This window comes from Balaenoptera physalus (assembly GCF_965194825.1).
Source record: "Balaenoptera physalus genome assembly, chromosome: 12".
Classification (NCBI taxonomy): domain Eukaryota; kingdom Metazoa; phylum Chordata; class Mammalia; order Artiodactyla; family Balaenopteridae; genus Balaenoptera; species Balaenoptera physalus.
Window position 1 is genome coordinate 56330227 of NC_138897.1, and position 23408 is coordinate 56353634.

Below are 23408 nucleotides of genomic sequence, written 5' to 3' on the forward strand. Positions count from 1 at the left end.
AAATTCGTATGTTGAAATCCAAACCCCCAGGATCTCAGAATGCAATTGTATTTGGAGATAAGGTCTTTAAAGAGGTAATCGTATTAAAATGAAGTCTTTAGGGCAGGCCCAAATCCAATATGACTGGTGTCCTTATACAAGAAAAGGAGATGAGGACAGACGTGTGTGCATACGGAGGAAAGACCATGCGAAGACAGAGGGGGAAGGTGGCCTCCCACAAGCCAAGGAGAGAGGCCCCAGAAGAAATCAACCCTGCCCACCTTGAACTTGGACTTCCAACCTCAGGACTGGGAGAAAATCAATTTCTCTTCTTTGTTATGGCAGCCCTAGGAAGCGAATACACCAACTAACTGTCAGAGACATCCTCTCTTCAGGGAGCCATTCGCCCCCTCTCCACCCTCATGTTTGTGGTGGGAATGGAAAGGGTCCTGCTTCTCGGAAAAATTTTCTGGTCTCAGAGACAGTATGAGTACCCGAGCTAAGCCAGGTAAATCACAGTACCCACCCAGCTCAACACCCACCCCTGGAGCTTTTCTTACCAGTGATGAAGGTGGGCAGGTTTAGTCTCTGTCTGTGTGCGGGCACTCACATATGTGGTGCATCGGTTATTTCCTAAGTTATATTGTATAGTAATGTGTATAAATACTAGACTACCTGCCCCAAAGGTTTTACCAATTTACATATGTGCCAACGGTTTCTAAGAGGCCCATTTCCCTATACTTTTTCCAACACACAATGTTTTTAATACTAGCCAATCATTTTTCAGTGTTGTTTTAATTTGCATCTCCTTGATTGTATCCTGAGGTTCATATGATATTGGCCATTTGTATGTCTTACTTTATAGCTTGTCTGTTTAGGTGCTTTGACTATTTTTCTTTTTGTATGTTTATATTTACCCTTTTAATATGTTCTAATTTTGCAAGAGCTCATTCTAAATTAAGGATGCCAACACTTAATCATTTGTTTCCTAACTTTTCATTTTTTAACTTTATCATTTTTTTATAATATATGTTATTTTGGGGTCAATTCTACGAATCTTTTGATCAATGTATGATCAATTCTATCAATCTTTCCCTTAATGTTTTGGTTTTAAGAGTTATGACCGCACAGTCCTTGATGGGGGAGGATGGAGCTTTTACTACTACTATAAACACTGACTCTATGAATTCTGCATAATTAAGGAAAACTTTTCAAACTGCCATAAATATATGGGCTGCTCCCATTCTGACAAAAACCCAGGAGCTAGAAAAATAGAACAATGATTACAGCACAACTAAGTGGAAAGAGCAAGAGACCAGAGTGTTCATTCACTACACACACACACACACACACACACACACACACACAGACACACATCCTGTCTAGGAGCCAGGCACTAGTCAAGGCATTTGAGATAAACAGTGACCCAGAGAGACAAAGTCCCTGCCTTGTGGAGCCTCTGTTCTCCTTGTAATGTGGAGAGATAGACAAGGAGCAAATCAGGAAGACACCTAATGCCGTGTGTCCAATGAGGATGAGTCTCTGGGCAGACACGAGGTGGGTGGTAATAAAGGGAACAGGGTGGGCATGGTGGGAGCTGGTGGTGGTCAGCTACCCACAACCACCAGCCATTCATCTGGCCCTTGTCACTGTCTTGTACAATTACCTTTTCATGCATTGACACTGCTAACTTCATAATTAGATTATAAGTTCATTTTGGGACACAAGCTTTTTCTAGTTCTCTTGGCATCCCCCCAGAAGGCCTTTTCCCTAACAGGCTACAAATCTCTGATTACCCACAAATAATGGAATACAGTAGTAATGTTTTCAGCACCTCCACACAAATGGACAGCAACCCCCTTGGAAAATGAGTTATGTAACCAAACAGAATAATGCACCAGCTGCAGAATTTCCTTGGTCTCTCAACAGTTAGGCACATGATTTTGACAAAAATTTGTGATGGAAAGTGCTTTATACTGAATTTACAACCAAGACAAGATTCTGTCTAAATAGGAAAAGCCCTGACCAAGCACCATGTGCTTAGTTAGCACTTAGCTGTATCCATGTTACATTATTTAAGGCTGACAGGGAAGGCACTGTCCTCTTTTTACAGACAAGGACACAGACTCAGAAAGCTCAGCCAGCCAGGAATTGGAAGAGCCCATTTTGAGCTGAGCTACACTATAGTGCCTTTTAAAACTGCAGAGAAGGAATTTATGAAAGATAGCAGTAAATTTAAAAGAAATATGTTTATGTTAAAGGCACTATCAAAGAATTTTAAACAGTGAAAACGATAATGCAAAGAATTAACTCAGAAAAACAAAAGACTACAGAAATACAGAAAAACAAGTCTACAAAGAGTCACACTACTCAAAATAAGACAGCAATTCAAGATAAACAGATAAACCTGGAAAATAGATGGAGAGGATAGGATTAATATCCATACAGACTTTTATGAGAGAAACAAACAGAGGCCATGATCAGGAAAGTGACTTTGAAAAGTTTTCCTAGAACCGAATGACATTCTCTGTGAAGGAAGTCAAATGGGCGAGCTGGTATGTGGGTTTTTCCAAAGAGGAATTAAAGACAAATTGTAAAAAGCAGAAATAATGCCAGGTAGTTAACAGTTCTGAAGATTCAAGATCCACGAAAAATTTTTTAGAAAAGCTTTGAGAAAATTCTTTCCTTTTAAAGTGTACAATTCAGTGGCTTTTAGTATATTCACAGAACCATGCAATTTGTAAGCTGGAAGAAATCTTAAAAATCATGTAGCCTAGTGTTTCTCAAGTGTGTTCTACTGAATGCTTCTAAGTCTCACAGGCTACAGTATGAAAAAGAATTTTCCTGGCCAATTAACTTGGGTAAACACGGCATACTTGCAGACTCTATCTCCCTCGTGATGCAAAACTAAAGTCTCCGAGAAGCCCCAGGATATCCTGATTTAAATGACATGGAACCTCTTTTCATGGAACATGTACTAACTAGTCCATCAAATCGGTGCTCCCGGTAAGATGTTTCAGAAAAACACTGATTTATTCCAACCCCCCTGATTTTCCAGGTAAAGAACCAGAACCAGAGCCAGAGAAGACTGGCTTAACTGAGGTCTCACTGCTCTTCCAAACTGACGTGTGAGCGACCACGTGGAAGTAGAGAGGGTTTTCACTCTTCACGAAACAGCCAACACCAAATCTTCAGACTTTCAGTCCAGTGCTCCTTCTACAATGCTACGTGCCCAAACCTGAAGGTCTGAAGCAGTATGACAACAAACTCCCATAGCTAACAAGTCCTCTATAAGAAGCCACAGAGAAATGAGGACTAGTACACGAAACAAAGAAACGCACAGATTTAGGAAACCAAGGTGCCCACACATTGAGAGTCCAACATCATAAAGAAAAACAGAAAAGCTCAATATGATACTATGAGAAAATATAGAATTTCACAGATGAGCTCTGGACAGGGGTAGGTAAAAGCAGGGAACACTATTTCCTAAAACTAGCTCTGTGCCACCCGGCAATGGGAGTTTGCTGTACACTTATTGTCCTCAGGAGAGTGAGGAACAAAGACATGAAACACTGCCTGCGTGGATATGTGAACCCATGTTCAAAATGGCAGACAAGTAAAATACAGTGATCATCTTTTCAATCAAACATTAAGGAAAAATCTACCCCCGAATAAGCAAGCAGAAACGGAAACAAACAAGAACAATAAACACAACCCTGAGAGCAAAGGAAAACAACATGCGTGCTTCATATACACAATTAAGTATGAACAAGAAAGTCCTCTATGAGAAGGGAGGTTGGGATTGAGAAACAAAATCAAATCATCTGTTGCTTCCGGGGTCACCCCTACTCCACCCTCCTCTCTCCACCAAATGCTCCAGCCCCAGTGAGCCTGTATCTCCCCATTATCTGGCCTTTTCTTGGATCTGGGCTTGAATGCAAGCTCATCCCCCATGCTCTCACCTCTCACCTGCAAACTCCTACAGACTCTTCAAGAGCCAACCCAAATACCCCCACTCCTGGGTCATCTTTTCCAGCTGTGAGGGTTGCATCATGGGTGAGCCACACCATGCTTTCCCTTCCCATAGGCCTGTTTTTATGTTTCTCAAAGCCTGGCCACATCTGCATCTGCTTACATGCCTGCCTGCCATGTGGTCCTGCTCTCCCCTGGGGCATGAGCTCTGTCCCTGCGGCTGTTAATGCATCAACCCCAGCAGCAGCCCCAGCAGGGCTGTGGTCATGTCATTACACCAACAAGGACCCACGCTCAGAGCCCCAGGACAGCACGTGCCTCCCAGATTACCACCTCCCTAAATCTCAACAGGGAAACTACGCCCAAGGTACCAACCAGGGGCCCCACCTCGACAAGGAGGGAAGTGAGGCTTAAAGAGATTAAGCGTCTCGTCCAAGGTCACTCAGCCAAAGTAGAGGAGCCAGGACTCAGCCTGGGCAGTAGGTCTCCAGAGCTGAGCCCTTAGTCATGATCTGTATCTTATGATATCACAATATCACAGCCCCCCAAACACTCTCAGTTAACCAATGAAATGCAAGCTGAATTTCAAGGAATACAAGAATACTAATACTTCACTATTCTAATAAGGCAAATATGATAAAGTATTAAGAAAATGAACTATAAAACAAGCTAAATGAAGAAAAACTAGAAATAAAATGGAAGTAGAAAATGTATTGATAAAAAAATCAAATCTCTCTCTATAAAAGCCCATATGATAATCTAAAGCCCAATCATAAAATTAAGAAAATAGGGCTTCCCTGGTGGCGCAGTGGTTGAGAATCTGCCTGCCAATGCAGGGGACACGGGTTCGAGCCCTGGTCTGGGAAGATCCCACATGCCGTGGAGCAACTAGGCCCGTGAGCCACAACTACTGAGCCTGCGCATCTGGAGCCTGTGCTCCGCAACAAGAGAGGCCGCGATAGTGAGAGGCCCGCGCACCGCAATGAAGAGTGGCCCCCACTTGCCGCAACTAGAGAAAGCCCTCGCACAGAAACGAAGACCCAACACAGCCATAAATAAATAAATAAACATTTTTAAAAAAAAGAAAAGAAACTTGCTTTTTAAAAAAAAAAAATTAAGAAAACACAAATTTATAAAAATACCACAAATAATAAAAAGTAATACCACATTTACACGTCTGGAAATAGTCATCATATGTTTAAAAATAAGTGGAAATGAGAAAAAGTACAATATAAAACTAAGATGAATATAAAAGTAAGTACATGTCTTAAGATTATTGAAGAAATAAGAGAAGTTATTAAAGAATTAATTTCAAAAGGGTACTTAAAAATGACTAACCAAAAAATACATTCAAATGTTTAATTACTTTAAGTGACTTGCTTCTCCAAAATGTAGAAAAAAAAAAAATTCTGTTAATCAACTCATTTGTAAAAAATATCAGGTTTATTTCTAAAGCCCAAGAATAAGCCCTCCTAAATATTTATATTTACATTTATACTAATATTTAAATGTGTTATTTGCTAGTAAGTTACATACACGGTTTATTGCACATATATTACATTTAGAATGTATATATGTAACTTATCAGCAAATAAAAGCTCAAAAGAGAACTGGGTTGAGAGAGAAGGCCTGAATCCTAGTTCCTCCTTAATCCAAAATAACTATGTACACATGCACATACTTATTTTATCTGAACCCACGTTTACTATATACATATGACAGGACAGACGTAGGTAAAAAAAATTATAAAGTAACGAGAGATAGAGTGACATGACTAAATGAAGAGATATTCTCAGAAATGAATAAGAAATATTATAAATATCAATTAAAATTTCCCTATAATATACAGAACCTGACAAACTGAAAGCTGAATATATGTGAAAAACAAATGGATAAAAATACTAAATAATATATACATTTTAAAGGCAACAGTGATGTACTTATTATATTTAAGATATAAAATCACAACTGTCAAAACCATGTAATATTCATTTTAAAACATCTATAAAAGGTGGAAAATAAAGATATTTCAAAAACAGATTGCATCTATCTTAAGGATTTAGTTCAATAACAAGAAGAGAAATACCCTTAAATTAATGTTACTATTCCTGAATCCCGTAGGTATCAGAATTAAACCATACCCATCTCCACACGCAAAGAGGTATGAGAAGATAAGAGTTTTTAAAACATCATTTTACAATCTGAAGAAAACAAAATAGTCTGTGTGTCCCAGTTTGAGAAGATAAATTTTATTTCTGAAAAAATGAAATCTATTAAAAACTGTGTGCATGTTTGAATGTTCAAATTTTCACAATAAAATGTAAAGACAGTTCTCAAAAATGACAGTAATAGTAGAGGGGAAATATATGATAAACATAACTTATGATTACATTATACAATAGAATTTGGGCAAATACCTGAGAAAAATATTTCTTACTCAGAAGTCAGACTTGATTGGATCAACAGTTTATATCCAAAGAAAAAGAGAATATATATTCATATAGAAAATACACACCCTCAGCAACACGTTTTGGAAACATCTCTGAGATATAATTCAAATATCATAAAATCCACACAAAGTACGTATGGTTTTTAGTATATTCACAGAGTAGCACAACAATTACTATAATCTAAGTTTAGAGTATTTCATCACCCCCAAAAGAAACCCTATACCTATTAACAGTTACTCCATACTCTCCCTCACCATCCACAAGTAAGCAATAGCTATTCTCTGCCTCTGTAGATTCGCATACTCTGGAGACTTCATATAAATAAAATCACACGATATATGTTCTTTTGTGACTGGCTTTTTTCACTTAACATGTTTTCAAGGTTCCTCCATGCTGTAGCATGTATCAGTACTTCATTCCTTTTCATTGCTAAACATTATTCCATTGTATGGATACACATTTGTTTATCCTTCATCAGTCGATGGACATTTGAGTGGTTTCCGCTTCTTCGCTATTATGACTAATATGGACATATGTTTTCATCTCTCTTAAGTGGAACTTCTGGGTCATATAATCAATCTATGTTTAACGTTTGAGGAACCACCGAACTGTGTTCCAAAGTGTCTATGCTATTTTATTTTCCCACCAGCAATGAATGAGGGTTTAATTTCTCCACATGCTTGTCTACACTTGTTGTTGAGTGGTCTTTATTATAGCTACTCTGGTGGATGTGAAATAGCATCTCACTTTTTTTTTTAAATTAATTAATTAATTTATTTATTTATTTTTGGCTGCATTGGGTCTTCGTTGCTGCGCACGGGCTTCCTCTAGTTGCGGCGAGCGGGGGCTACTCTTCATTGCGGTGCACGGGCTTCTCATTGTGGTGCCTTCTCTTGTTGCAGAGCACGGGCTCTCGGCGCGCGGGCTTCCGTAGTTGTGGCTCGTGGGCTCTAGGGCGCAGGCTCAGCAGTTGTGGCACACAGAAGTCCCCTCACTTGGTTTTGATTCGCATTTCTTCATAATGACTTATGATGCTGAGCATCTTTTCATGTGCTTATTGCATATATTCTTTGGAGAAATGTCTCTTCAAATCCTTTACCTATTTTTTAACTGGGATCAAACCTGGGCCCCCTGAATTGGAGTGTGGAGTCTTAGCCACTGGACCACCAGGGAAGTCCCATCTTTTCACTTTCTTGATGGTACTTTTTGCAGCACAAAAGTGTTTAATTTTGATGTAATGTTGAAGTTGGCCCTTGAACAATGTTGGAGATAGTGGCACCAACCCTCCACACAGTTGAAAATCCGAACATGATTTATAGTGGTGCCTCCATGTCCATGATTTAATCAATTGTGGATGGTGTAAGCACCGTGGTATTTACTATTTTTTAAAAAATCTGCATATAAGTGAACCTGCTCGGTTCAAACCCATGTTATTCAAGAATCGAATGTAGTTCAATTTACTTATTTTTTCTTCTGTCATTGCACCTTTGACATCATGTCTAAGAAAGCATTGCCTAACCCAAGAGCTTTATAGTTTTAGCTCTTACATTTAGGGTCGATGACCCATTTTGCATTAATTCTTATACATGGTGTGAGGTAAGGGTCCAACTTCATTCTTTTGCATGTGGGTAATTCAGTCGTCCCAAAACCATTTGTTGAAAAGACTATTCTCTGCCCATCGATCTGTCTTGGTGCCCTTGTCAAAAGTCAATTGATCTGTGGATGTAAAGGTTTATTTCTTGACTCTCATTGATCTTTATGTCTATTCTTATGCCAGTACCACACTGCCTTGATTACTTTGTAGTAAGTTTTGAGATTATGAAGTATACATCTTCCAACTTTGTTCCTCCTTTTCAAGATTGTTTCACCTATTCTGGGCTCCTTGAGTTTAGTATCAGTTTGTACATTTCTGCGAAAAGCAAGCTGTGATTCTGATAGGGACTGCACTGAATCTGTAACACAATCAAGGGAGTACTGCCATCTTAACAATATTGAGTGTTCTGATACGTAAACACGAGAGGTCTTACTGGTAATGTCTAAGAACTATCTTTAAACCGCTTTAATTTGTATCATCATGGAAATAAAAAAATAAAACTATGCAGTGAGACACTGCTGCTAATACCATGTACAAAATAATGAATGACTACACTCTGGCTCACTATTTCCTGAGTATCATCTCTTATGATTTAGCAAAAGCTACAGAGCTGTTCACACTCTTTGATTCTAATAATGACACCACTGGAGCTATAGCCAAAGGAAGTAATTCAAGAAAATAAAAGGGAAAAATATGCTAAGATATTTACTGCAGTACTTTCTATCACAGGGAAATACTGGGAAATCATAGGGAAACAACTGTTAAATATCCCAATATCCCAACAATGGGAAATATCGAATTAGTAACACAATGGAAATCTAAATAGTTTCCATACCAGTTATTTACAAAAACTATGTTAAAACATGCAAACATTAGATTTGTAAGCAAAACTGCCTGAAGTCTCATATGTGTATATTAAAGATCACAAAACAACTTGAAACAAAACAGCTTAGAATTTAATTATTGCTGGGTTATTTTTATGAAGTTGCTTAACATCTTACAATAAAGTATTATGTATGTGTTTTAAAAAGAGAGGCCCCGCCTTGTCACCTGTAGCATGCAGAAGGACATGCTGTGACAACCCAGTTACTCACATGTGATTCAGCATTAATGTCACTGAGTAGCAGAATCGGTTTAGCAGTATTACTGTCAAGGACACCTAACAATAGATCATGCATTTAACCCCTACCCTTAGGACCAGGGTTAATGTAGGCAAGGGAAAACTCATCCTCTTATGCACATTTAGTGAGCTTAGGGATATAAATCAATGTTAACCTTCTACTTGCTTTTCAACCCAAAAACTTGTAAAGATAAGAGTTAAAAGAACAGCAAATGTATTTAACCTATATGGATTTATCACAATGGAAAGTGAAGACAAATATATCCTCCACCTCTCCTACACCATATTAAGCCAATCTCTTATTTTGTGTCCTTCTGAGAATAAATGGTAACCCTATTTCCTGGTGCCTGAAGTAATAAAGAGAACCACATAGGTCGGAAGAGAAGACTACAATTAACAGAACTTCAGGGAATTATTTCTCTTCCTGCATTGCCTTTTTCCTGATCCTATAAATAACAACATTACCTCATGCTGGCAAAGCATGCTGTTCAGATACAAGAGGCAGGCTTGCTCGTCAACAGATGCAGAGAAACGCTGCCACCCAACAGCTCTGATTAGTCAATATGCCCCCGAGATGGGTGCATGGGCACAGGTCTCCCTGGGTTTGGCATTTCTGTGCTGGCCCCTACTCTCCATGACCCCCCGCAGGCCTCCTGCCTCTTGTCTCTGTCTGATAAAGTAATCACCAAGGGGATCAACCTTCACCTTTCTGTCCCTGCCACAATCATGAACTGAGGGGCTAAAAAGCAACACAGACCTCCTGCTTACTGTGGGGAACACCAATGAAAAATGTAATTTCATCAATAGAAGTCCAGAGAGAAAGGAGTACAGCCTGAAATGATGAGTGGGAGGAAGATTCAGAGCCAGAACACACGCTCACCGGGGTCAAAGCGTAAAGGCCTTTCACACAGAACCGTGCAGGTAACAGGAAGTACGGAGATGGCTGGGACTTCCCTGGTGGCACAGTGGTTAAGAATCCGCCGGCCAATGCAGGGGACACGGGTTCGAGCCCTGGTCCGGGAAGATCCCACATGCCGCGGAGCAACTAAGCCCGTGCGCCACAACTACTGAGCCTGCGCCCTAGAGCCCGCGAGTCACAACTACTGAACGCCCGCGCGCCTAGAGCCCGTGCTCCGCAAGAAAAGAAGTCACCGCAATGAGAAGCCTGCGCACCAAAACAAAGAGTAGCCCCCGCTCTCCGCAACTAAAGCCCGTGCCCAGCAATGAAGACCCAACGCAGCCAAAAATAAAAATAAATTTATTTTTTAAAAATCACCTCAAAAAAAAAAAAAAAAAAAAAAAAAAAAGCAAGGAGATGGAACACCAGGGTGACAAAGTAAAGGTCAACCATCAAAGCCATCCCTGCAGACATTATTCATGGGGAAGAGAAACCACATCCTATCACACACCCTGCTCAGAAGCAAGGACCAGGGGGGGAGAAGTACAAACCAGAGCAGACTGTGCAGTGAGAAGGTGGCATTTATCAGAGAGAACCAACAAGGCAGCTTTGAATACGAGAAAGATGGTATGAAAAGGCCACACACACACACACACACACACACACACACACACACACACAGGGTAAAGCTCACTAGGACTCCCTCAGTGTGGCCTCAAGGCCTTGTGCACACTCCCACTTGGTCCTCGTGAAGTAGGGCTGTCTCCGCTGTAACTGTGAGGGGCTGTTATAGCACAGGGCCCACCAGGCTGAGCTCGGGGAGCACAGCGGCTCGGCCTTCTCACCTCGCCACTCCGGCAATGAGCGCAGACCTCACCGATATCCAGTTCCTTTTTACTTCCTGTAAATTTATTTAATTCATTTCTTTAGAGTCACACTTCTTTAGCCAGCCCATCAGAATTTCAATATCTGATTCGGTACCCTCCTTAGGAGGCCATCCTCTTACACCAGACGTCAAGACATTCTTGCACCATCGTCTTCTGCATCGGTAGCAGAAACAGGTTTAGGTGCCACCAAGAAAAGTAGACAGTCCTTGATAACCAGCTTCCTCTCTTAAAGAAACGCCGTCACTCACACTGATCAATGGACTTCCTGCCAACAGACACATCTGTTCATTTGACAAACACACACTGAGGGCCAGGTCTTGTGCTGGGCCCACTTCTGCTCCTGAGAAGCAAATGTGCGGTTTTGTGATGCCAGCATGCAGGATATTCAGAAAGTATGGGTCCAAGCTAGGAAGACGGTTTCAAAATAAGAGTTCCCAAAGTGCACAAAGCAACTTCATTAGAATATGTCCATCAACTGTCATTCATTCAAATATTTGAGCGTTTAGAGACAGATAAGTAGACTAATATTAAAAATTAGTTTTATAACTAGTCACACCATACAAAGTATGTATGTGAAGCTATGTATACACATAAAACCAAGCATGTGTATCTGTATATTATATACTAAACAGACTGTTAAAACGGGAGGGGGGGGGGTTGTGCAAATCTGTATTGTTTAGAGAGAAAAAGAGGACTAGAGAGAATTAAAAAGTTTATTAAAATGTAGACTTGTCCCTAATACTTTTAAATAATCAAGAAAAATACTCATTAATCACTTGTATGTTAATGGACTACCACTGCCACCACTACTGTAGGTTTAATGGGATGAAAATAAATACAAAATTCAAAATTATAATTATCAATTCATATTTTTAAATGGAGGTTACTATATAACCCTTGGGTCAACTTCCTAACATCTGTGTGCATTATGGAAATTCAGGGAAAAGTAAACATGGGTACCGTACAGCAGCTATAGCCCCTCTAGCTACACACACGTATCTTACCCATCACAAGCCTAGCTCTACTGACAGCTCTCAACACCAAAACAAGTGCTTTCTCCTAAAAAGAGAGCAAATTTGGTAACACTACTTCCCAGGCTTATACACTCAGTAAGAATAACAACAACCATCACACCACTACTTGGATAGCGTTTATCACATGCTAAGTGCTGTGTGAACCCATTTATTCCTCACAGCAACATGCTAAGTCACATGGGAAAAGTCAACAGAGACAGGACAGGTAAGGAGGGTAAGACAAGAGGGTGGAGAGGGCCAGAGGTGGGGGTGCTTCAGACACGCAGTGGGGAGAAGCAAAGGTGGTAAAGAAAGAAAACTCTTCCTGCAGTCTGGCCGAGACTCCCAAAGAGCAGAGAAGCTTGGCGTCCTGAGACGCACAAGGACCCCGTGTACCACCGATGGCACAGAACTTCACTGCTATGTCAAGTCAGGCCACAACACCGGGGAATAACGAAGACACGGCCACAAGGGTTATGCAAGTGGCAGGACAGGGGTGGATATGTTAAAGACCACCCTCCCCTACGGATTCCAAACTGTCCCAAACAATGAAGGGCAAAGTATGTAAAAAACTGTTCATGACACTAAAAGAGAAAGTGGGCACCTGCACATGTTTCGAAAATAACAAAGAAAGTGAACACTAACTAGCCCGTGTTGAGCCAGTCACCCTGTATGAGGGCAAGCTTACATGAAAGCAGCTGTTCAAATAACTTTGCAGATTCTGAGTCACTGAAGAAGCTAAGTCCGTGTCATATGATGCACCTGCCAAAATTAGAGCCCCAGACCATGTTCCCTGGAGCCTGTCGATAAAAAGATCTCAAGGCGCCCTCTCTCTAACCTAAATGCTCACTGAAAAGAAAAAAGGTTTTTCTGTAAACAAATTTGTCAACTAAGCCCTGTGTGTTTTCACAAACTGAGTTGGGAGCTTAGAGGCCTTACAAAAAGCCTTTGACAAGACCCATGTCACAGCCTCTCTGAGCAATTCTTCATCAGCAAATGAAGGATGCCACCATCTGATACCTTCCTACCTGCTCACCTGGGAAGATTAATGAAATGCCAGTGTCCAGGCACCGTGAAGATAATACCAATAATATCTCAAGTTAGCCCTAAAATTCCGTTATCCTCTAAGACTTTGGGAAGAGCCAAACAGAAACAACTGTCACACTTCACTTGACCCTCAGGCTACAGCTCACCTATCAAGAGCAGTAACAGGTCTTTCAGTCTTTTTTTTCTTAAAACCAAGTATCAGTTGGGTAAGCAAGCTGCTCCACGACAAAGGAGTTCTAACAACTACCACCAGCACTCAAGATTCCAATGATCTACCATGAAAGAGACTGAACGTCTGCTGAGAGCTCTCATGGTGACTATGTACCTCCCCAAACCATGCTTATAAGAATCCTTTGATGGTGCTGTGGCTTCCTCATTTCTAGAACCATCCCAACGACAATGAATGACCACTCACTGTTAGCATTCACTCCATCCCTAATAGGGATGACTTGTGGACAAACTAAAATCATGCCAAATTGAGTTTTGGGAGAACAAATAAGTTATTAATTTTGCTAAAAGTTAAGCATTTTTAAAAAATATTTGTCTATTTATTTGGCTGCACCGGGTCTTAGTTGTGGCATGCAGGATCTTTAGTTGTAGCATGCGGACTTCTTAGTTGTGGCACGCATGCAAGATCTAGTTCCTAGACCAGGGATCGAATCTGGGCCCCCTGCATTGGGAGCGTGGAGTCTTAGCCACTGTACCACCAGGGAAGTCCCAGCATTTTTGTTTTAAAATAAAAAATTAATGAAAATGGAAAGCATAATGAAATATAAATCCTGACTTTTACACTTCTATTTAACAGTTTCAAAACCCAATTGAGAGCATTCATTGATCAAGGGAGTGAGGGGAGAGACGTCTAGTACATGCCTGACGCTCTGGCCTCATTGCCGTGTTGTACACAACTGTAAACGTCAGGCTCTCACCCCCACTAGGCAAACCTCCTTTGAACACTAAACCTAGTATCGTCGAGTTCAGAGTTATTCAGAATGTCAATTTCTTAAAGGAAAGGCATTACACATCTAAGAAAGCACTTACCCTGCACCCAACTTTCATTTCAGAAAAGGTCACTGAAGTGAGACGGCTGAGCCAATTAAAATTTTCCTTTTACAGGGTTATTTCCTCCTGCACAAGCCCAAGGGAGTAGAGAAACCTGAATAGCTTGAACATGCTTCCCTACATGTAGGACTGTCATCCTGAGCTTGAAAGAAAAACACACTAACAGCAGACTGGATTGCACAGGAGATTGATCTACATTTTTAAGACAGCAAGAGAAAAAAAGAGCCATGTCACTGAAGGTACGTGAGCCTGAAGGCAAAGAAAAACAGTCTCAAAGTAACAAGAAGAAAAATAACTTGGACATGGGTTTAAATAAGTCAGATCCTGGGGAGTTTTCTGTGTTGTGTTTCAGTTGTAAATTATTAGAATAATCTTTAAAATACAATTTCCATAAATAAAGGTAAGGAGTCCTCGGATTTAAGAAGGCACTTCATGAAGGAAAGAAATTATTGGGGAAGTAATATACACTCCACTGCCAACAAAAAATTAGTGAACGCATCACCTCCTGTGCTCATGAAAGCATTCCTAGGCAAAACTCTTCCAAAGCACTTGTGGGTTTTTTTGGTGGGTGTGCTGAGAATGCCCGGTTAACTGAGGGCAGAGGTTGTTAAACCTCACATTGCTGCACTACTAGCTACTGGTGAGCCTGTGGGTGGTAGACCTCCTAACAGTCACCTTCTTTCATATGCATGATTAATTTCTTACAAAATTTTCGTTTTTCTTCAGATTCTCATGCCCTCAAGCAAGCAGACAAAAAAAGAAGTGCAAAGAGAAGCAGAACCCCCTCAAAGGCCAGGGCGTATTGTGTTTCTGGAATGAGACAGCCTGGCCTCACTTGCTGGGTGACCTCGGAGATCACGTGAAGCCCGCCAAGATCCCTGTTTATCTTTCCTGTAAGATGCAGGGGATGATTTTCTATCTCTGTCGCAGGCTTGTTCTGAGGATCAAATGGGATGGTGTGTGTGAAACCTCTGGCACAGGACCTAGCCACATGCATGAAAAAGTAATACCAGCTACTACTATTTCAAAGGCTTTGCTGTCCTTGACATTTCGGGCAATAACTTGTGTATACATCAACTGTCAGCCAGGATGAACATTTGGAAACAGATTATTAGTAATTCCAGACAAGGAAAAACAATGTATCTTGTGTTCTTTAACTAAGACGCTCCCAAGGGCTCCTGTGCCTTCAGCTCAGGGTGCAGCATCTCGTCTCATCAGCGCCAAGGGACCCCAGCCCTGCTCCGCCCACAGCTGCACAACAGAAGGTAACTGACTAACACCCCAGGTTCCTGGAAGAGGCTCCCACAGCAATGATGCAACGCAAGGCACAAAAACAAGATGTTACTAGGTCCTATGACATTCGGGCTCCTTGTGATACTACCTCCTCCACCAAGTGAGAATTATAGATTCGATCAACAGAAGGCTTTATTTTTTAAAAAGATGGGGAAGGCACAGTACCTCTAATCGTTGTATGCGTCCCTTGAAAAACATAAAGAGGGAAGAATTTGGATAAGCAGCTTCTTTTTTGAGAAGAATTTCCTTCGCTTCATCCAGGCCTGCTTTGTTATCACTGCCATCCAGGGCAAAAAACGGGCGGACCACAGTATGATACCAGAGCAGCGCTAATCTGAAGGAAGAGGGAGAGAAACCGTGAGTGACGATGACTTTTCTTACAGTGTTTCCACTCTTTAAAAAAAAATCAGTGCGTGCTCTTCCAATACACACTCCTTCCGAAAAGCTCACTAGGCAGTCTCTGAAGAAGTAAAATCAGTATCGCTTCCCATCTTACTTTTATCAGTATTTGGAAAGCCACAACTTCAGAGCACAACATATAAATCAGCATACTCCCATTGGATAAGAGAATAAAGTGACAGAAGCAAGTAGCTCTTCTGAGGCTTCTAGATGGATTGCTGACGGTATCATTTATGTAAATCTCTGAATTCTACACCTTACTCATCAACGTGTAAATTAGAAACAGTAATTGGTTACCATGAATTTACTATCCCTTATAATTACTCTTTGCATTAACTTTTTACAAAGGGAAAGTGTTTTCGCTAGTGTTCACAAAAGCTGGAGTGTAAGCCTCAGACTGAATTTAAATATAGGAACCACAGGCAAAATTGTACAAAATTGGGTTAAAATAAGTGAAAGGACCGGATGAAGGGCCCTTTCTCTAGCCACTGAGGCTGTTCAATTTGAAAACCAAACAAATAAGTAAGTTACTTAAAATTCTCCCACTTCAAACGTGTCCCTTTCAAAAAAAAAAGCCACGTTAAACTAAGTAAACAAAATAGATTCACTGGATGGCTTTAACAAACAGACAAAAATGTTTAACCAACACAACAAATATTTTTATGTAAATGTATCCTTCCAGCATGTGCATAAATTTGGTCCTCTTCTGGAGATCAGACTAATTTACATTATTATTAATTGAATTCATCCCTTTCTCAGAAAATATTATTAGAAAAGACAAATTATCACAAGTTACAAATCTGTTAAGTCAAATTAATAAAGGACCATTGTGTAATATAATGAGTTTGTGGAGGCATGAACATTTTTGCAATAAAAAATTAATGACCTTTTTAATAGCTACCAGCTGGTTAAGAGTTAACATCCAAATTCCTCAATACTGACATAAGCAGAAATACAGCACACTAAGGTTCTCTGTGATACCAAAATCTTTGGAAAAATTCTGATAAGTGGTGTAATGTCAAAGGACATCCGGTATTTGATAAAATTATTCTAACTGCAAATGGTAGTAGATATTTACCAGATTGAAAAAAAATCACATCATTTTTAACTGATGAGGAAATGGGTGAATCCTTGCTCTGGATGGTTATAATGGGTTCTTCACACATTTTGGTTTAAATAATTATCATTTAAAGTTTAGTCTGAACAACAATAACTCAATTTAGTTGAACACCACAAACTATCCAAGCCACATATAAGAGACCAATGGACCAACCAGAATCATCAAGGAAAATTACCCAACATGAGGATATAAGAATACAAATTTCAGAATCATAGAAGTCTTATGAAATATATATCCCCTTAAGTCCAAAAAATCAGGATTATCAATCTCAGTGACTGGTCAGGGTCACAAAAACTGTTTATAAATCATGATCATTTTGCATGTTTAAAATACAGGACTCAACAAAAAAATAAATGTAAAAATTTAAAAAGAAAAGAAGAAAATGGTCAAGAGGGACTTTCCACAAAAATAAATAAGTGAATAAATAAAAATAAAATAAAATACAGGACTCATGAGACTTAAGAACAGTGCTCTGGTCTCTAAAGTCAACTTATAAACACCACCAAAAGCATGGTCCTTGGCATTGCACTAAAAGACAGAAAGGCATGGCAGCATGTCAACCAACCAAGCATTTTACCTGAAGTTTCCTATAAAGGTTTTGATTGTCGTTCACTTACTTTCAACACTATATTATCTACCAAAGCATTGCAATATAGCTACTCACGTAGCTAAAGGGGCCTTCATGTCCTTACTTTCGCTTGCATACATCAGTGAAGAAAGCCCCTGTAGGCGGTCTCCAGGAAAACCCAGCAGGTTGATGATTTTGAGCAGGTTTGGGGGCACCATGGATATGCAAAGGTGAAAAAGGCCATATCCAAAGCTCACAGCACCTTTCAGTCTGTTTAGAGACTCCTCAGACACCCCTTCAGCCACAATGTGATTATCATTTGCAGCGTCAGAAGTCAAGGGCTCTTCCGTTAGCTTCTTCTGATACAGCTCCTGGAGGGCATTGATGTCCAAATAGCATTTATTGTAAATCTTCCAGGCTTTCCTAAGGATCCACCCACCTTTTATATATGCTATAAAGAGAAGGGGAGAAAAGCATGAAAAAATAAGTATTCAAAATAATTTTCCTACATTAATAATAAAGATATTGAAGAATGACCTGAAAAAACAAAATTTTAAAAAACAATAAAAATTATTATCCATCATGAAACCTTCTGTTCTTCATATGGCTTAAATTCCTTATTTGTTGTCTGTTTCCCTTTACTAGTCTGGATGACCACTTGGCAAGAACCATGTATTATTTTGTTCGTTGTATCGAGCCCCTCACGCTGAGGTGAGGGCATAGCATCTAATATCTGCTGAATGAATGAATGAATGAATGCAAGCATCATTAGAATCTGACTTTTTTCCCACGTATTCTGTGAAACCCTCTACCACATCCCTGAACTACCTGAACTATGGCGCTTTCCGGATAAAACTCTTAAATTTGCGTACCTTGTGTTTCATCCCTCCTCAAGAGCAACTTCTAAATCTAAATTTGCTGCTAAATTTATACCCAAGCACCAAGAATGGCGACTTGCCAAAAAATAAAACAAGCAAAACAAAACGGATTAATTAATATTTATTGGGTGAACAAATGGCCAGTTTATTAACAAAAAATTAGCGTTAAATGCAAAAATGCAAAGAATCCCCAATGCATCTCTATTCAATGCCTATTAGTGGCTTAACTGCACCTAGCTAGGCTGGGCTTTATCTGGTGTATGACAATGGAGCTCCCCCACTGCCCAGCCTAGAGAGCTCCAGTGAAGGAGGGTGGCAAAGCTGAAGCTATTCACACCACAGGGTGAAAATCTGTTGTTTTTAAAGCCACTTCCTTTATTTCCCGTTAGGCCAATTTTCTTAACACAGCCACCTTGAAAATGTGTGCCACAAAGGCAAAGGTAGGGATAAACCTGGGATTTACCCTGCTCCACGCCCCACTGGCCCCTCTCAGGTCTGAGTCCTGCCTCATCCTCTCCTGCAAACATCTTTCCCTTCTGATGAGGAAGGGAAAGGGGGGGGGGGCGTCGATAGATCTGTGCTTGTCTGAGTGCATCACCACCACATATCTGGGGAAAAGGTCCTCCACAGGGAGTTTTCTGTAAAATAGTTCTCTAGTAACTATAGAGGAGAGCTTGTCCACTTGGCACCGTTACCAATATGGTACCGATACTCTGACCTCAAAGCACAACAGAAGACAACATGAACTGTGTACCAGGCTTCCAGGCCCTTTAGTACAGCAGGGAAAGACGTTTTTTAAGTTATTTTTGAATGACATAAAATATATAACATAAAATCTGATTTATAAAAGTCCAATCCCTGAATTGAAAGTGATCTAAGATTACATGGCATGTGCAGAAAAGAATTAACATAGCAGGCCTGTTGCTCTCCTTTGAAAGGCCTGTTTACAAGGTTGGCCCTTGGCTGGTATCTGGGAACTTGGATTTGGGAGGGGTCCCATCATTCCCAGAACCGGTAAGAGGGGCTCACTGTGCCTACAGTTTGCATGAACAATGTTTTATGCGGACACCTGCTTTCCTTCTGGAAGTTTGGGTATGCACCAGGCAGGGGGGTGCCTACGTGGTCAGTCCCCAGTAAAAACTACGGATGCTGAGTCACCAACCAGCTTCCCCAGTTGGTTACATTTCACAGGTGTCGTTATAATTCCCTGCCAGGAGAATCATGCGCATCCTATGTGGCTCTTCTGGGAGAGGACCCTGGGAAGCTTGGGCCTGACTTTTTCTGGTCTTCATCCCTGTGCCTTTTCCCTTTTCTAATTTTGCTTTGTATCCTTTCACTGCAACAAATCATAGCCATGAGTATGACTATCTTCTGAGTCCTCCTAATCACTGGTCTTGGGGACCCCTGATCCATTAACTCAAGCTACTACCTTAATTAAAGTTTCGATTTTCTGGCAAACGATGACCATACCTCCTATGGGATCACAATTGAAAACACAACCATCCCACAAGTTCTGGGTGATGAATGTCCTGTAGTCTAAGTGCACTGAAAAGAGTGCTATATGACAGGATGAAGAAGTAAAATAAACCAGTCTACAAAAGCTTTGCTGGGGGGGGGGGGGCGGTACTATTTTGTATAATTTATTGTTATAAAAGTAATACATATCTGAAACAATTTATTTTTATTCAGTTCAATTTAACAAAAATATTTACTGTGCTAATATTACTTTTAGGCACTGTTCTAGGAGAATCAAAGAGAAATAAGACATAGATCCTGCCTTTAAGAGGCGCAATGACTTTTTCCCTCCTAAATGGAAGTATTGTGGGAAAAAGAGAGGTTTGAAAAAACCTTGACACTTCTTTGTATGCTAGCAAAGTGTTTAGGTTAATCCAATATGCCCACAGACAAGAAAGGTGACTCTCACTTATGATCCAAAAAGCCAAAGATTGAATAGAAAAACAGAAAAAGATCAAGAAACTAAATATATAGTCCTGAGAACACAAAAGCAATTGAATCTAATTGAAAAGAAATAATAATTGGCTACAGATAAAAAATGAAATAAAAAGAGGAAAAGTAAAATTGCAAAACCCTAAAAATGTCAATGAGCTACTAAGTTCCTATCATGTGCCTAGGACTGTGCTTGGCACCGGAGGGACACAAATGAACTATAAGACATAAATCTCAGCCCTCCAAATGCCCAATAAAATTAGAAAATAAAAGTGAAAAAAAAATGTGTGTAACATAAGACTATATATGCATATGTTTATTTATATGGTCCACTGGGTCATACATAGAAAAACGAAAACAATGTTGAGATTATGAGTGAATTGCCCTTTATTTCCTTTTTGACAGTCAATTGTTTTCTACGTAGTAAGCACATACATAAATTTAAAAGTGCAAAAGAAGTATTGCAGGATTTCAGTAGAAAACTTTACTCCCTCCTGTCCCCAAGCCTAACTGGAAATTTAGAGGGAAAAAATTAACTCCATTTTATCCTGTATTTTCCAGGCTACTATCACTTTATTGAGGAAGCACTTAGGGAAACGCAGCATTCCAGGCGAGAGCAACAGGAGTGTAAGTATGAAGGGACAGATGGAAAGCTGTTCAGAGGCAGAGTGAATCAGGGGACAAGCTGGGCCAAGGATGGGTGCAGGGATGATGCACCCAGTGGTATCCAGCTAAGGGAAGGACGCCTGCTCGGGAGAAGCAGGGGCTCCCTAAGATTGGAGTTAAAGGGCCTAGTGTTAGGGAAACAAGTTGTAGTAATCCAGATCTCAGGTGAAGAGTTACAGAAAAGAATGGCAGCAATGGAAGCAAACATAAAAATCCATTCATGCCGACTGTTTCGAACTCAATTAACAAAAGGAAAAGAAAACCAACATGGTAAAAACCCATTTTTACAGAATAAAAATGAAATTAATTCAACATCTTTAATTTCTTGCCTAAGATAAGAGCTTAGATGTTAACATTTATTTTAAAAGCACATGTTCAAGTCTACAGTAACAAGCTTTAAAGCCCTGAACTTGAGCCGGGTAAATAGAACTCAAAGTTTTGACTAATCGAAGATTAGAAACTGAGATGTGTGCAAAGTTAGGACCTAGAGAGAAGCAGATTTTGTTTTCACCACTTTTTAAGTTCAGCTCTGCACTGAAACAGGTCCCAGGACTCGCCCTACTCCAGGTCCCCAGTGCGGTGACCGAAACATCTGAGCGCAGCCAGACTCCCACGGGAGGAGCCGAGGCTGCGTGAGGACCGGGTGGAGAAGCTGCGCTCCGGGCCCACAGCACCGCCGCCCCAGTGGGAGGGACGCTCAGTTAGCTGATGCCCAGCAAGGCGGCCAGGAGCAGCCTCTGCCCAACAAGCAGAGAGAACAGGTGAACACAGGGCCCCTCAATCTGCACAGGCTTTCATAGGCTCCTCTGAAACGTCAGACATTAAAACATTCAACCACTGTGACTGCATCCCCGGAGGACTGCACAGAGAGCAGAAAACCACAGACCGTCCGCCCTCCCCTGTCAGGTGCAGCCTCAACCAGCCAGAGATGCAGGAGAGCTGGGAAACCCTGTCCCCATAACGGGGGTGGGGGTCCTCCCCTAGAAAGGGCAAGAGTCGTCTGGAAAATGAAAATATCAAGTTACAACTAAATGGATCCTGGAATAAATTTTGTAAATTTTTTTTTTTTTTAGCAGGGATTGTGTCTGGTGAGAGGCCCTACCATAGCATTGTCTGTTTGCTTGTCCTGGATGAGGCTGGTTAGTCCTATAATGGAAGGGAAGTTCAGCTTTGCCTTCCTTGTGACCCACATAACAGACACTTTGGAAGAAAAAAAAAAAAAGATGATTTAGTTTTCACTAGTCAGCCCACCTCCTCATTATTACCTTTACCCCCAGTCAACAGACTTCTGATAGACTCACTTCTCCAATCCCAACTATTCTTGGGGCTTCCTAGGGCTCAGTATCATGCATCTCATTCCTGAATGACATCACCCTTCCTCCATCCCTCTGTTTAATTCACATTTATATACCCACCATGCGTTAGGAAAAGGCAGCATATCGGGTGCCAGGGACACAGAGAAGACAACGGACTTCCATTCTCTATAACCCTGCTCAGGTTCAGGATCAGGGATCCTTGACCTTCCCAGCAGAGTTTAGGAATTGCTCATTCCTTGTGCAACCTCTCCAACTAACTTATATGTCTAATGTCTAGTGGTGAAAGTATCACCCTGAATGAGAATTTATTTAGTCCTCTTTCTCCCCCACTAAACTGTCAGTACCCTCAGGGCAAGAGCTACATCTCATTCATCTCTAGACCATTAGCATCTACCACCTTCCAGAATCTGACACATAGTAAGTGCTCAATAAATGTGGAGAAAAAAAAGATAGATAGCAGGTAGACACAGTCCCTGCCCTCAAGAAGTTTCCCATCTGTTACTGTGGGCAGACATGTTAATACAGATGTGTACAGTTGTGTGACGACTGCTCTGTCTATGGACAGGGTCCAAGCAGAGTAACAGAGGCCGTATGATGAAGTCAGTGAGGAAGGAGAACATGAAGGGAGTAGACCCAGGCTGCACCTGGAGAGGCACAAGAGAAAGACAAAAGGGGTTCCAAACTGAGAGGGCAGCGCACACCAAGGCCCGAGGCGGCAGGGCCTCAGAGACCTGCAATCAGCCCTGCCGAGCCAGAGGTGGTGGCGGCGAGGTAGGGGGCAGGTTCTTCCAGGCCACCCGAGGAAGGAATCTGCACTATTCCTTGTAGGCGATGCTGCAGAACAGCTAAGTGTCTGAAGCACAGATGTAACAAGGTTTAGAAAGAGCGCTCCAGGGGCATCGTAGAGAATGTGGCCTGGAGAAGCATCCGAGCCAAAAGCAGGCTGTTCTACTCTCCGGGGGGCTCATTCTATAGGACGGAAGGCGCACGTGTGCACGGGGGCTGAGGGACAAGGCCCTGAGAACCTCGGGTTTCTGGGCCATTGGGAGGCTGGTGGTTCATGTGACCAAATGAAGGTGAAGGGAAAACTGTGAATGCTAGGAATTCAGGTATGAAATAAGAAGCCCACAGCTCAGGTCCTGGTTCTGTCATCACTGTGTAAACTGTTCAACCTCAAACAAATCATCCAGCCTCAGCGGCCT

At 41.1% G+C, this 23408-nt stretch overlaps 1 protein-coding gene and 2 long non-coding RNA genes across 9 annotated transcripts in view; 1 reads left to right on the forward strand and 2 right to left on the reverse strand.

Annotated features, from left to right (window-relative positions):
• TTC39C (tetratricopeptide repeat domain 39C) overlaps nucleotides 1-23408 on the reverse strand; it is a 109679-nt gene that overhangs the window by 25028 nt on the left and 61243 nt on the right. For 6 of the 7 annotated variants that reach the window (XM_082417841.1, XM_082417838.1, XM_082417839.1 and 3 more), the window contains 2 exons: nucleotides 17496-17850; nucleotides 15478-15646 (listed from right to left, as the gene is read on the reverse strand). In XM_082417841.1, coding sequence (XP_082273967.1) covers nucleotides 15478-15646; nucleotides 17496-17850 — 524 coding nt within the window. Of the gene's footprint in view, nucleotides 1-15477; nucleotides 15684-17495; nucleotides 17851-23408 lie in introns of all 7 variants that reach the window. The other variant, XM_082417845.1, reaches the window with a different exon arrangement.
• Nucleotides 3000-13950, reverse strand: LOC309639931. The gene is made up of 2 exons (XR_014251928.1): nucleotides 13874-13950; nucleotides 3000-13836 (listed from the first exon to the last, which is right to left on the reverse strand). It is a non-coding gene; the product is annotated as an uncharacterized lncRNA (long non-coding RNA).
• On the forward strand, nucleotides 15542-23387 carry LOC309639929. The gene is made up of 3 exons (XR_014251926.1): nucleotides 15542-15669; nucleotides 20786-20851; nucleotides 21434-23387. It is a non-coding gene; the product is annotated as an uncharacterized lncRNA (long non-coding RNA).